The sequence below is a fragment of the Aspergillus homomorphus genome (genome assembly GCF_003184865.1).
Source record: "Aspergillus homomorphus CBS 101889 unplaced genomic scaffold BO97scaffold_1, whole genome shotgun sequence".
NCBI classification, from domain to species: Eukaryota; Fungi; Ascomycota; class Eurotiomycetes; order Eurotiales; family Aspergillaceae; genus Aspergillus; species Aspergillus homomorphus.
The window spans coordinates 1,089,235-1,100,658 of NW_020291887.1; the positions used below are offsets into that span (position 1 = coordinate 1,089,235).

Here is an 11,424-nt window from a genome sequence, read left to right on the forward strand (position 1 = left end):
CATAATTCCCAACCGCTTGTGTTCACTTCATTATCTCGGCATGTGGATGCTGCTCAACCCTCCTCGGGTTGCATTCCCCTATTCACACGCCATGGACAACCTTTTATGGTAGTGCATCTCGAAGCTTGTTACTCGAGCGTCGCAGTGAACTCATTAGTGTATGCAAGAGGCATAATCGCCTCCCTCCGTCCCCCCCCCCCAAGATCTGTAACTTACCCTAAGCTTCAAGATCTTCTGATCGTCCATGTATGATCTCTTTTCCGGTTGCTCCCTGCTTGGGAAGGCAGGCAATGGATATCCTGTTCTTCCCGCCTTCTTTCGCGTTGGTGTTACCAGCCATGCGAGTCATGTGCATGATCAGGAGAGTGACAATGAAAGAGCTTCGCAGCTCTCTATACCCTTACTTGCCGGCCCGTTGTCTATGTTCTAATTATACTCTTGCGTATCCGGAGGCAGTGCGTTAACACCACCATTAGTAGCAGTTCCAGCCAGCCCACGTGTTGGGCGTCCCTTACTACCATCACCGCCTGCCGCATCCGGCGCAAATCGTCTGATCCACTCGCGCACCTCGTTCACTTTCACCACCAGCAGATCCTCTTCGTTCTTGGCTGCAGGACCCTGCTGCTGCTGCTGCTGCTGCTGCTGCTGGAATTCTCGTAGCCTCTTCGCGCTGTAGACACCGCCTGCATCGTTTGCGTCGACCCGCTGTCGATGCAGAAGGTCGACTTTAGTGACTCCCTTCCTCAGGCTTTGGCCATACACCCGTTCCCGGAAGGAACTAAGTCCTACCGTGCGCATCAGAATAATATCTCGGGGTCGCAGTGTCGCGAGCGACTTTCCAAGTTCGTCCTCAGTGTGTGCTTGGTCTGCAGCAGGAAGCCAGAAGGTTACTCCAAATCCGCTTCGTGTGTCATCGCCCACTACAACCTCGACCAAGTCCAATTCCTTTTTCCATTGCCGTGTCACAATCCGGCGTGGAGGATGGATGGTCATGATTGACACAACCAGATTCACAGTCATCGTCTGCGGCACAATTGAGTTCAAGTACGCTGCTGTAGGAATATCCTGGAGATTGGTAACGGATCCGTGGAAGAGAATCCCTGGGCTCGGCGCTTCTTTCTCGCTCACTGTTGCGATTGAGCTTCCGATGCTATCGGCCCATAAACTGCTACCTTGAAAGGAATCACCGGAGCGAACACCAGCGGTTGATATCTCAGACACCTCATGCACGGTGAAGGAATGCTCGTAGAACCGGGAGAGCGCCGAACCCTCTGATTCATTCGCCGAGATGCCACCAGAGACGGTGAGATCGCTGGTCGTCAAAAAGCAGGCCAATCTCCGTGGCCTCAGGTCGGAGTTCCCTTGCAGCAACTCAGATGTCCGCAGGTCCTGCAAAAGCCTCCACTTAACAGGTTGTGCGTCTGTCAGGCGCCATGACTCTCCGTCATGAAGATGTGGGTCCTTGAACGGAAAGATGGGTTCTTTGAGTAGTTGCTCCTCATCCCACTGGAGGCCAGTTTGGGTGGGTGCTCCCAACAGGAAGATGAGTTTTTTAGGCATTGCCTTTGTTGGTATGCGCCGAAGCGGCCATGAGGCTTGTCGAAACAGTACGACTGATCTGCCACGCCCTGGAAACTGATCCTGGTGTAGGGCACGGAGAATATAATGTCACTGATATATTATTCCAAGGCTCGGCCATGGGACATCGGACGCAGAGAAACTACGTGGCTAGCGGCGGGGGTATGGGTCGATAGTCCCGAATCATCGAGCCAGTTATATAACCAGACACCAGGATGAGGTTCTGGCGATGAACGAGCTGGAGGTCGACGAAGACCCCGTCCCCGTGTCCGGGGCTGAACCACGGATTGCGGGCAAATAGCATCGTCCACCGTATGGTACATCAAATACAATACCATACCTTCTGTCCGGAGATGCTGATATCCGGAGGGCTGGCGTATGCAGCATTATAACTTCATAACCTGTGTTGAGAGCATCTCTGTGCCAGAGCAAAGGCAAGATGATGGACAATGACCGACAATGCTGGCGATTGCGACGACAATTGCGACGGTCAACAAACAGACATGCGAACCTCGCTCTATTCAACGCAGCATCACGTGGACGGTGTGACCGACTACGGAACTCCATTGAAGCCGCGGTGGCAATGTTCGGCAGATGACTTTCGCCGCCCGCCGAATATCAGCCAGACCCGACATCGTCATCCCCGGCACTCTTCTACCTTCGCCGATTCATCATCTCGAAGTGGAAGGGGATGGCTCTTGTCTTCATTGAACATTGACCGGCTCATACCTTGCTGTCTTCTTCTCACTTCTTCACCGAAGGGTAATCCTGGTTATCAGCGGCCACGTGCCGCCATTTTCTAACCATGGCGTTCCACGTCTCGATTCCTAGGCCGGTAAGGACCATCTGGTCTCTCTTCCAATAACTTCCTATAAAGGAGTTATCCACTAATGACCTTGCTTCGCTCTAGAACTTGGCCGCTGTGACATCGGACGTCTGGCCTTCTATCTCGAATTCATTAAATGCGCCCTGGAAGAAGTTCGAGAACTCCGCCTCCGGTCCTCAACCGCAACGCACTGCTCGGGAAACGAATCCGATTGTATGCTTTGTCCGCGCCACTGCTTGATGTATAGCTTTCGCAGAATGTGTGCTCATGGTGTTTTGCCTCTTCTAGGGATCCCCCCGACTCGCGTTACCGGAATGCTTGACGATGGTATCTTCCGAGGCCCTCAAATCGGCTATTATTCACAGGCCGATGAACTCTGGGTTCGCCCGCTCTCTGCTCGGTGGTATTTCATCTCCTCTCTCCTAGATATCGCTATATTCAACCGAATCCTAATGCCATCTTCATTCTCTAGGGGCGACATTCGGGAGTTCACCATTTACTATCAGCCGTCGTCTCGCCACACCCGCACCTCGTCTTTTCTCTACGCTGACCGCAAGTACCGCAAATCCGAACCTCATCCGCCACGCCCCGCAACTACACGGTCTGTCACGTCTGCAACAACAGCGCTACCTTTTTGGGGGTCCCTCCCAGGCCCTATTGGCCCAGAGGGAGAAAACAGCGAACAACAACCCCAGCAGCGCAAACGCCCAAAATGCATTCTATCAGGCTCTCCTACGTGCGAACCACCCTGCGATCATCCTCGAACGTTACAGGTCTGGGTACTTTGCTAGCAATGCGGCTACTGAAGCGATCTATCACAAGGCATTGCAACGGGTCAGCGGCGCAGACGGCTCAGTACCTTTCTTAGGCGGCAACCCACAGTCCGCTCCTGGTCATTTCCAGCAACCACAACTCAGGGCCGATCAACTACAAGCTATTGGTCAGGCCGTCCTCTCTACGGGTTCTCATGGTAAAGTACACGCGGTACCCAACCAGACCGGCACCGGAGCCAAAGAGGCACCTTTGCACGTTGTCGTGGAGGAGACCTTCACAGGTCATCTCTTCCGCTGGCTCAGGTTTATTATCCTTTTGGTAGCCATCACTTATATTGCTTACATCGTTATTGCACTTCTGTTTGAAACTTCCGGCCTGTTGAGGAACGTTAAAAACAGTCAGCCCAACGAAGCCCAGCCGGAACATCAGACCGTGCGCTTCAGCGATGTTCATGGCTGTGACGAGGCTAAGGATGAGCTGCAGGAGCTTGTTGAATTTCTGGTAAACCCAGAACGGTTCAACTCGCTCGGTGGCAAGTTGCCGAAGGGTGTTCTCTTGGTTGGTCCTCCTGGTACTGGTAAAACTCTCCTCGCACGTGCTGTCGCAGGCGAGGCCGGTGTTCCGTTCTTCTTCATGTCTGGCTCGGAATTCGACGAAGTCTACGTTGGTGTCGGTGCCAAGCGTGTCCGGGAACTCTTCAATTCGGCCCGTGCAAAATCCCCTGCCATCATATTCATTGATGAGCTGGATGCTATTGGTGCGAAAAGAAACGATAGGGACGCTGCCTATGTGAAGCAAACCCTAAACCAGTTGCTCACTGAACTCGATGGATTCTCACAGAGCAGTGGTGTCATCATCATCGCAGCAACCAACTACCCTCAGCTGCTTGATAAGGCTCTCACGCGTCCCGGTCGTTTCGATCGGAAGGTGACCGTCGGGCTGCCAGACGTTCGCGGCCGCATGGAAATTCTCAAGCATAAGATGAAGAACGTACAGATTGGCACAGATGTTGATGTGGCTGTTATTGCCCGTGGCACTCCTGGGTTCTCCGGTGCTGACCTGGAGAACCTGGTCAACCAGGCCGCTATATATGCTAGCAGGAACAAGAAGGCCAAGGTCGGCCCCAAGGACTTTGACTATGCTAAGGACAAGATTATGATGGGAGCAGAGGCTCGCAGTCGCGTCATTCAAGACAAGGACAAGCTTCTTACTGCTTATCACGAAGCGGGTCATGCTCTCGTCGCCTACTTCTCGGAATCTTCCATGCCTCTTTATAAGATCACCATTGTTCCCCGGGGTATGGCGCTGGGTATTACGCACTTCTTGCCTGAGATGGATATGGTGTCCAAGAACTACACCCAGTATCTGTCTGATATAGATGTGTCCATGGGTGGTAAGGCTGCCGAGGAGCTCGTCTTCGGTCCCGACAAAGTCACCAGCGGGATCTCACACGTATGTTTGGTCTTGCATCCCCTTTTTGAAATGCCTTGTTTGCTGACAGACTGCAGGATATCCAATCGGCTACTGAAACTGCCTTCACCCTCGTCACCCGATTTGGCTACTCTAAGAAACTCGGAAATGTCGACTTGGGCTCCAACTATAGCAGCCTGTCGTCCGAAACCAAGCAAGAAATTGAAGCCGAAGTCCGACGTATCGTCGAGGAGGCTCGCGTCCGCGCCACCAACATCTTGACTGAGAAGCGCAACGAGCTTGAGCTGCTGACCAAGGCTCTGATCGAGTACGAAACATTGACCAAGGAGGAGATGGAGAAGGTTCTTCGGGGAGAAAAGCTCGAGAAGTTAGAATCGTCCGCAGCCGCGCCCCTTAAGTTGCCCGATGTTTTCTCTACAGGAAACTTGACGTCGCCACAGACGACCGATACGTCGTCCGCTGCCAATTCCGCTGAGGAATAAGTGCAAGTACTACTTCAACTCTTCTCCCTTGACCTATAAAATTCCTTTTTCTCTTCCCACGACTCCGCTCTCCAAACCTCATGTCTCTTTATTCCTCCTTCATCATGCCCCATGTTCCGTCAAATTTGGCCTACCACGACGCGATCAATTTTCAACCGGTTGATCTTTTCAATATCAAATCATCTTATACTGTTCTACACTGTGCATCCCTCCGCGGTTTTTCTTTTCTGTCTTGTATTGTTCACAATTGGCTTTTTACATTTCTTCTTCTACTGGTCAATTTGCATCCCGGATCGTCCTATGACGTTTACATATGTATGTATCAAGCTGGGTACCTCGAGAAATGGGAGGACCCTTGTCTTTCCATGGGAATCGGTTGTGTTGAATGATATGCGTGTACATATATGTACCCAATAAGCATAAGTCGAGTTCGCAGGCATGAGCTTGTGGATGGATTAAATACAGATTCATAATCCAGAGACTGCGAACATTGACACGTACTCCACCATAGTAAGCTACCTTAATTGGTGAGTCAGTTATTGTACTCTGTAAGTGTCTTTGACACGCCGTTCATTAAAAGCCGCCCTTCCTTTCAGCTTCCTGGTAATTGCAATCCTAATAATTACTAGAATATAAGCGTCCCGGGGGAGAACCCCCGGACCCCCCTTCTTTACAGCTCCCTGGCGCGCTCAACCCATTACAAGAACATAAACATAAGACCAAATTATACCCAAACATCCCTGACTTAAACAGACAAACAGTAACGGAAACATAACCCATCTCAACTCTATGAATTGTTCTCCTTCTGTCTTGAGTAGAACTCTTGATAAACACAAGTATAACCGAGTCCGAATATATATAAATGCCACACCAACCCAACCGACCAATCCCCTACACCCAAGGCCAAAAAGAAAAGAAAGAAGATTACCAACTAGTCAACCCCCTCTGTCGATCAAACCCACCCCGCAACTGCACCGAAGGCTTAACCACCTTCCCCTGCAAAACCGTATACCGGATAATATTCTCACAATCCTGCGGCCTTACCCTGGCCAACCAGATTCCCTGGGCTGCGCCTTCACCCCCAGTAACACCACCATCCCCAGACAAATCCCCAGACTCCTTAGTATACGAATCCATATCCCTCTTCCGATAGACAATCACATTAGCCGCATACTTATGCCCCCCGACATGGTTAATGAAATAGATCCCCACGCCGCCGGGCCGCTCGTCGTCCAGGTCCCGGTACAGGTGCAGGTGGCGCAGGTGGCGCTCGAATTCCTTGCGCAGGAGCGGGGCGGATTGGCCGCAGCGGGCGTCGCGGGTGCGGTGCGAGCAGAGGAGGATGATGGCTGAGTGGGGGGAGGGGCGGGCGCGGAGGGGTGTGCTTATTTGAGTGTCTGGTTGTTCTTGGTCTGCTTCTTGCGAGGGATCAGGGCTGGAGGTCACGCTCAAAGGCGTGGTGGTCGTGGGCGCGCGGTTGACGAAGTACTTGATTAGATCTGGTGCCAGAGCCGGCGTGACGTGGTCGACGATGGTGAAGCTTGGAAGGAGGAGGACGGTCGTGGGTTGGTGGCCTTGTTCGTGGTAGTGGTATTCGTCGGGCACGGGCATGTTGGAGGCCGAGAGTTTGAGCTTCTGCAGCAATGCAATAGCGGTGTCAGTAACTTTAGAGAAAAGGGAGGGCGGGGGTTGGGAGGTACAGTCTGGGAAGTAGGAGTAAAAGTAGTAGCGTACCCCATTACTAGGAACAAGCCCCCCCTTCTCTATCGCCTCCATCACACTGCCCGCCTCGTCCGCCACGTCGCGCACCCAGTCCGTCTTCCCCGTCGCGACCAGTAGGTGCGTCGCCCACTCGTCGATGTTGCCGTACATGTTGTCCTCCTGGTCCACGTCGAACTTGGCCGGGTATTTCACCGTGCACGAGGCGCAGTCCTGCAGGCAGTCTTCTCCGTCTACGGCTGGGTCGACCTTCGGGAATAGCGTGTCGGCGTCGGGCGCCTGCTTGAAGTCTTCGGTCGCGGTGACGACGGCATCGTCGCTGGCCTGGGGTCTATTGTTGTCTTTCGGGGTGACCGATCGACTGGGTGTAAAGAAGGCGGCGCCGCGCTGGATGAATGATTGCATGGCTTTTATGTCTTTGTGGAACAGGAAGAAGGAGGGGTACACGGAGGAGGGAGGGAGGGAGGGGTAGGACCAAAAACTCCGGAGGGGAAGGGAAACGTCAGATCTTATCAATCACTACCAAGACAACACAATAATGATGGAATGTTTGGCTAAGAACTTCTCCGACCGGAAGCCATCACATCACGTGCGTCGGGTTTGTCGCCGACCCGGTTATCTTGCTCGGAAATGTGGGGGAGCAATAAAAAGGGGCCAATAAAGGGATGACATTACTAACGGGAATTGCGTTCCTCATCGGACTTAATTATCACATTAAAACTAGCACATTCGTACCTCGGGATTAAAGGCGTTCGACGCTCCCCCCAAAATTGAAAGCATACGGTAGATCCGTCGGTCCCCGCGCTTCCACCAAATGAATGACGCTGCCGCCCGAGCTCCCCGACACATTAGATGGTAGTCGGCGAAGGGAGCGCATGGACGGCGTCCGGGGCGGCTCCACTGCGCGATGGTGCGCATCCGACCGTCTCGACCAAACCGGCGACCAGCGACCGTGTCTAGCGGAATGGGCATCCCAAGAGGACGACGCGTTCGAAGGCCGGAGGCTATTACTGCGGCCCCGGGAGAGTGCATCGCTGTCCTGGAATGAGTCTATGGTCTCCGTCTCGCCTTCCTCGTCTGAAGGCCCGATGACGGACTCACTCTCCGTATGACTGCTCCTGCCATCCTGCAGCTCAGCCAGCACCTGCGGATCCAGCCCCTTCATCCCTCGCAACAGCTCCGCAAAGACATGCATCAACTCCCTGAATTGGTCCTCATGTAGATCCCGCGACGAGAAGCGCGCCCGTTCGTAGAGCGCGATGAACTCCGCGCCCACCTCCGGCGGATGGATAACATCCAGGCCAGCGAGATGCTGCAGGTATTCGCGCAGGCCCATCGAGACCGGCCGCCGTAGCACTTCCACCACCCGGGTATCTGGGAACGACTCGTCGGTATCAGAGAACGGCGCGCGAAGCGACCGATGCACCCCCGCGAAGATCGGATCGGGAGGCGCGAGGGAAACGGCTTTGGCCTCAATCAGATGAGGCAGTTCTTGGATCACGGTCCGGTACGGGAGATCCGGTAAGTCCGCGCATGAAGGAGAGGACCACCCGGGATGCTCGATCTGGCCCCAGGGCGGGTGCTCGCGGTCGATCAGCAGCGACTCGTAGTTGGCAAAGCTATCCCCGTCGGCAGCGAGGTCGCGCGGGCGGGCTTGGTAGGCAATGATCGCGCTGTGGGCCAGCCCTTCCTTCACCAGTCGTCGCACGCTCTTGCCCACATCTTCCTTCTCCACGGGGATCCAAGCCTTGGGGATTCCAGAGAGAACGGTACGGTTGGTGTACAGGCGTGTTGCATAGATGAGGATTGTGAGAATGAAGGTGACCACGTAGCCGCCCGTGATAATGAAGATGTTCGTGAGGCGTCGGGTGATGTAGCACTGGTAGATCGCGTCGGCCGGGGTAAGGATAATGAGGAGGAAGAGGACCACCGAAAGAAAGGTAAAGAATGTCAAGTTAAGAAAGCGCTGGAGGTTGAGGGCCATAATCGCACACACATCATATTGCACATCGTCAACCTCTGCGCCGCTCTAGTTAACAAGCACGAGCTGGCTGGAAGATGTCAGGGATGCGGATTCCGGGAGGGATGCCCGACCGGTTAAAGGAGAGAGTAGGTCACGTGATATATAGTATACCTTGCCGATAAGTGCTCTAATGGCAGTGGGCAAGTCTGCGTGATTTGGGGGGGCAAATTAAAAATGTGTATATATTCATCTACGTCCCGTACTATCTACTGCACTACAAATCACAATAACGCTGAAAGGCGGAAATGTATGCAAGCCCTTCAATCGTCCTCAACGGCAACCTCATCCTCCGGCTTGGGCTCGAACTGGGCGCGAGCGCGGCGGATCACCCTCTCGATACCGTCCAGACCCATCTTCAGGACATCCATCTTAGGCCCGTAGCTCAGACGAACGAAGTGGTGGCAAGGACTGTCGAAGAGATCACGTCTCTTAGCGGGGTTCAAATCGAAGAAGATACCCGGCACCACAATGACCTTCTCGGTCAAGAGCGCGTTGAAGAAGTTCAATCCGTCGGAAATGTTAGCCTCCTTAGGGAGGGGAGGCTCCAGAGAGGTGAGATCAAGCCAGATGTAGAAGGTGGCCTGCGGGACATCCTTTACGCGGAAACCGATCTCGTGCAGGCGTTGAAGAACAAAGTCTCTCTTCTCACGGAAGTGAGTCTGCAACGCCTTCATCTCAGCTCTCACGAGGGAAGGCTCAAGCATAGGGATGGCGGCCTCCTGGAAGGGCACGTTGGCGCCACCGTCCAGGTACGAGCCAGCAGAACCCAGGGCATCAACGAACTCCTTGGGACCGACAACCCAGGCGATACGCCATCCCGGGAGACGGAAACGCTTCGTGAGACCGTCAATCAACAAGACATCTGTAATAGTCAGCATGGCATGAAACCAAAGGAAGCATATCCAGAATTCATAGCGAACCATCTTGGTTGACATCCACCACGTGCTCAGCACCGCTGATGGTGGATCCGTCACAGTCGGTGGTATAGTTGTAACCACCGTAGAACTCGTCGAGAATCAGCGTCGCGCGATCTCTGCAGATATCCTGAATGCGAGCGAGCTCCTCGTGGGAGACGAAGTGGCCGGTCGGGTTACGAGGGTTGGAGGTCAACAGGACAGAGGTACCGCGGGCGATTTCCTCCGCGATCTTATCGGGATGGATGTGGTAGTGGTCATCCTGGGCAAGAGGGATGGGAATGGGCGCAATCTAAGCAGCACGTAAGTGAGTATACAAACACAGCACGGACGACCTGTGGGACCACCTACGTTCTTAAACAATGTCAACATCTCCGAGTAGGCGGAGTAATCGGGAATCGGGAAAGACAGGTACGAGTTGCCCAGGATGGCAGCGATACGGATCAATCCAGCACGACCACCGGGGACAATGCAGACATTCTCCCAGGTATACTGGCTCTCCTTGCCCTGACGGTAATGTTCGTTGTACAAGCGGGCGACGGCGGCGCGCAGAGGCTTGATACCGGCGGTCGGGCCGTACTCGCGAGCGGCGGAGGTGATGGGAATGCTGGTGGGACGGGGGAAACTGCCATCGATCTCATCGTCGGCTTCGGGGGCACCCTGGCCAAGGTTGGCCCAGCTCGAGGGATCCTCTGCGTAGCCGTGTTCGCTCGCGCGCTCTGTACACCAGACGACACCCGTGGAGGCACGAGAGGCATCGAGACCGGCATGGGGACGGTGACCCTCATGGGCGCTGCGGAATTGACGGTGAGTTTCCGATCGGAGTTCTGCAAGGGCGAGATCCGTCAGATGACATGCACGTAATAAATAGTTTTATGGTCTATTGTTCCTAGCAAAAGGCTTGTATGTATGCTGAGAGATTGCCCCGCTAATATTTTCTTTTCGAATTCCGAGCTGCGGTGCTCTCGCTCTGCCCCCCAAAGACCCCATGGAACGACACAGGAACAGAAACCGGAATTTGACGTACCGTTCTCGGACAGTTCCTTGCCCAGCGAAAACCGACGGTTTCCGGGACGCAGGATGCTCACACGACGGCCGGAGAAAGACATGATGGACTGCTTGGCAAGAGAGGGGCCTAGCGTTATATATGGACGGACTATATATACAAGGGTCGATAGACAGAATCGGTGGCGCTTTCTCAACCTGTGTATTTAGAAAGAGGCACGGAAGTAGGAGGCAATGAAATTGAGACCAAAGTACCAGTCTGGGGTTTCCCTAGGATCCCTAGACGGTGTGGAGATGATGGGTAGGAGAATGAAGAAGAAAAGGAAAGAGAGGAAAGAGGGGTGTAGCGAAGGAGGGAGGGAATAATAGTATAATATAAGAAATAATTTGTTCACAGAAATACAGTAGACGATGAGAGCGAAGAGAAAAAAATAAAAAATAGAAAAGGCGGCCTGAACCTGAATTGCCTCCAACTCAGTTGGGATCCAATTGAGGGATGGGATCTTCCTGATTGTTTCCAACTGGTCCTCTTCAACAACTGCCCTTCTCCAACTTTGTCTCTCCCCCTCTCTGGTCCCCACCCACCAACCATCGACATCATCATCAAAGCCATAAGCAGTGACTACTAGTGACTAGTCCACCGCCCATCTTGACCCAGCGTGTTGGTCTACT

At 53.7% G+C, this 11,424-nt stretch overlaps 4 protein-coding genes across 4 annotated transcripts; 1 reads left to right on the forward strand and 3 right to left on the reverse strand.

Moving 5' to 3' along the window:
* Positions 1–339: 339 nt before the first annotated feature.
* Positions 340–1,667, reverse strand: BO97DRAFT_8072 (uncharacterized protein). The gene has a single exon (XM_025701078.1). It carries the CDS (start codon positions 1,558–1,560, stop codon positions 427–429), a length of 1,134 nt encoding a protein of 377 aa, XP_025556668.1. The 5' UTR covers positions 1,561–1,667; the 3' UTR covers positions 340–426.
* Positions 1,668–2,264: 597 nt separating this feature from the next.
* On the forward strand, positions 2,265–5,229 carry BO97DRAFT_8056 (i-AAA protease YME1). Its single transcript, XM_025701076.1, has 5 exons — positions 2,265–2,413; positions 2,489–2,617; positions 2,693–2,807; positions 2,877–4,630; positions 4,687–5,229. The coding sequence occupies exons 1-5, from the start codon at positions 2,384–2,386 to the stop codon at positions 5,089–5,091; spliced, it is 2,433 nt and encodes an 810-aa protein (XP_025556669.1). The 5' UTR covers positions 2,265–2,383; the 3' UTR covers positions 5,092–5,229.
* A 661-nt stretch (positions 5,230–5,890) lies between these two features.
* Positions 5,891–7,268, reverse strand: BO97DRAFT_359356 (sucrase/ferredoxin-like domain-containing protein). The gene is made up of 2 exons (XM_025692315.1): positions 6,826–7,268; positions 5,891–6,726 (listed from the first exon to the last, which is right to left on the reverse strand). Exons 1-2 carry the CDS (start codon positions 7,213–7,215, stop codon positions 6,016–6,018), a joined length of 1,101 nt encoding a protein of 366 aa, XP_025556670.1. The 5' UTR covers positions 7,216–7,268; the 3' UTR covers positions 5,891–6,015.
* A 237-nt stretch (positions 7,269–7,505) lies between these two features.
* Positions 7,506–11,204, reverse strand: BO97DRAFT_467067 (putative aminotransferase, classes I and II). The gene is made up of 5 exons (XM_025699614.1): positions 10,775–11,204; positions 10,099–10,574; positions 9,754–10,039; positions 9,109–9,695; positions 7,506–8,839 (listed from the first exon to the last, which is right to left on the reverse strand). The coding sequence occupies exons 1-5, from the start codon at positions 10,854–10,856 to the stop codon at positions 7,553–7,555; spliced, it is 2,718 nt and encodes a 905-aa protein (XP_025556671.1). The 5' UTR covers positions 10,857–11,204; the 3' UTR covers positions 7,506–7,552.
* Between the last annotated feature and the right edge of the window lie 220 nt (positions 11,205–11,424).

What these genes read in the sequence shown, in the direction of transcription:
- BO97DRAFT_8072 (XM_025701078.1), bottom strand. Translation starts at nt 1,560, where the DNA reads ATGCCTAAAAAACTCATCTTCCTGTTGGGAGCACCCACCCAAACTGGC.
- BO97DRAFT_8056 (XM_025701076.1), top strand. Translation starts at nt 2,384, where the DNA reads ATGGCGTTCCACGTCTCGATTCCTAGGCCG. An exon ending in ACGTCTCGATTCCTAGGCCG is followed by an intron (nt 2,414 to 2,488) that starts GTAAGGACCATC and finishes GCTTCGCTCTAG; the next exon opens with AACTTGGCCGCTGTGACATC. An exon ending in CGCCCGCTCTCTGCTCGGTG is followed by an intron (nt 2,808 to 2,876) that starts GTATTTCATCTC and finishes TTCATTCTCTAG; the next exon opens with GGGCGACATTCGGGAGTTCA.
- BO97DRAFT_359356 (XM_025692315.1), bottom strand. Translation starts at nt 7,215, where the DNA reads ATGCAATCATTCATCCAGCGCGGCGCCGCCTTCTTTACACCCAGTCGA. An exon ending in GGCTTGTTCCTAGTAATGGG is followed by an intron (nt 6,727 to 6,825) that starts GTACGCTACTAC and finishes GCATTGCTGCAG; the next exon opens with AAGCTCAAACTCTCGGCCTC.
- BO97DRAFT_467067 (XM_025699614.1), bottom strand. Translation starts at nt 10,856, where the DNA reads ATGTCTTTCTCCGGCCGTCGTGTGAGCATCCTGCGTCCCGGAAACCGT. An exon ending in TGTTGACATTGTTTAAGAAC is followed by an intron (nt 10,040 to 10,098) that starts GTAGGTGGTCCC and finishes CGTGCTGCTTAG; the next exon opens with ATTGCGCCCATTCCCATCCC. An exon ending in GGTGGATGTCAACCAAGATG is followed by an intron (nt 9,696 to 9,753) that starts GTTCGCTATGAA and finishes TGACTATTACAG; the next exon opens with ATGTCTTGTTGATTGACGGT.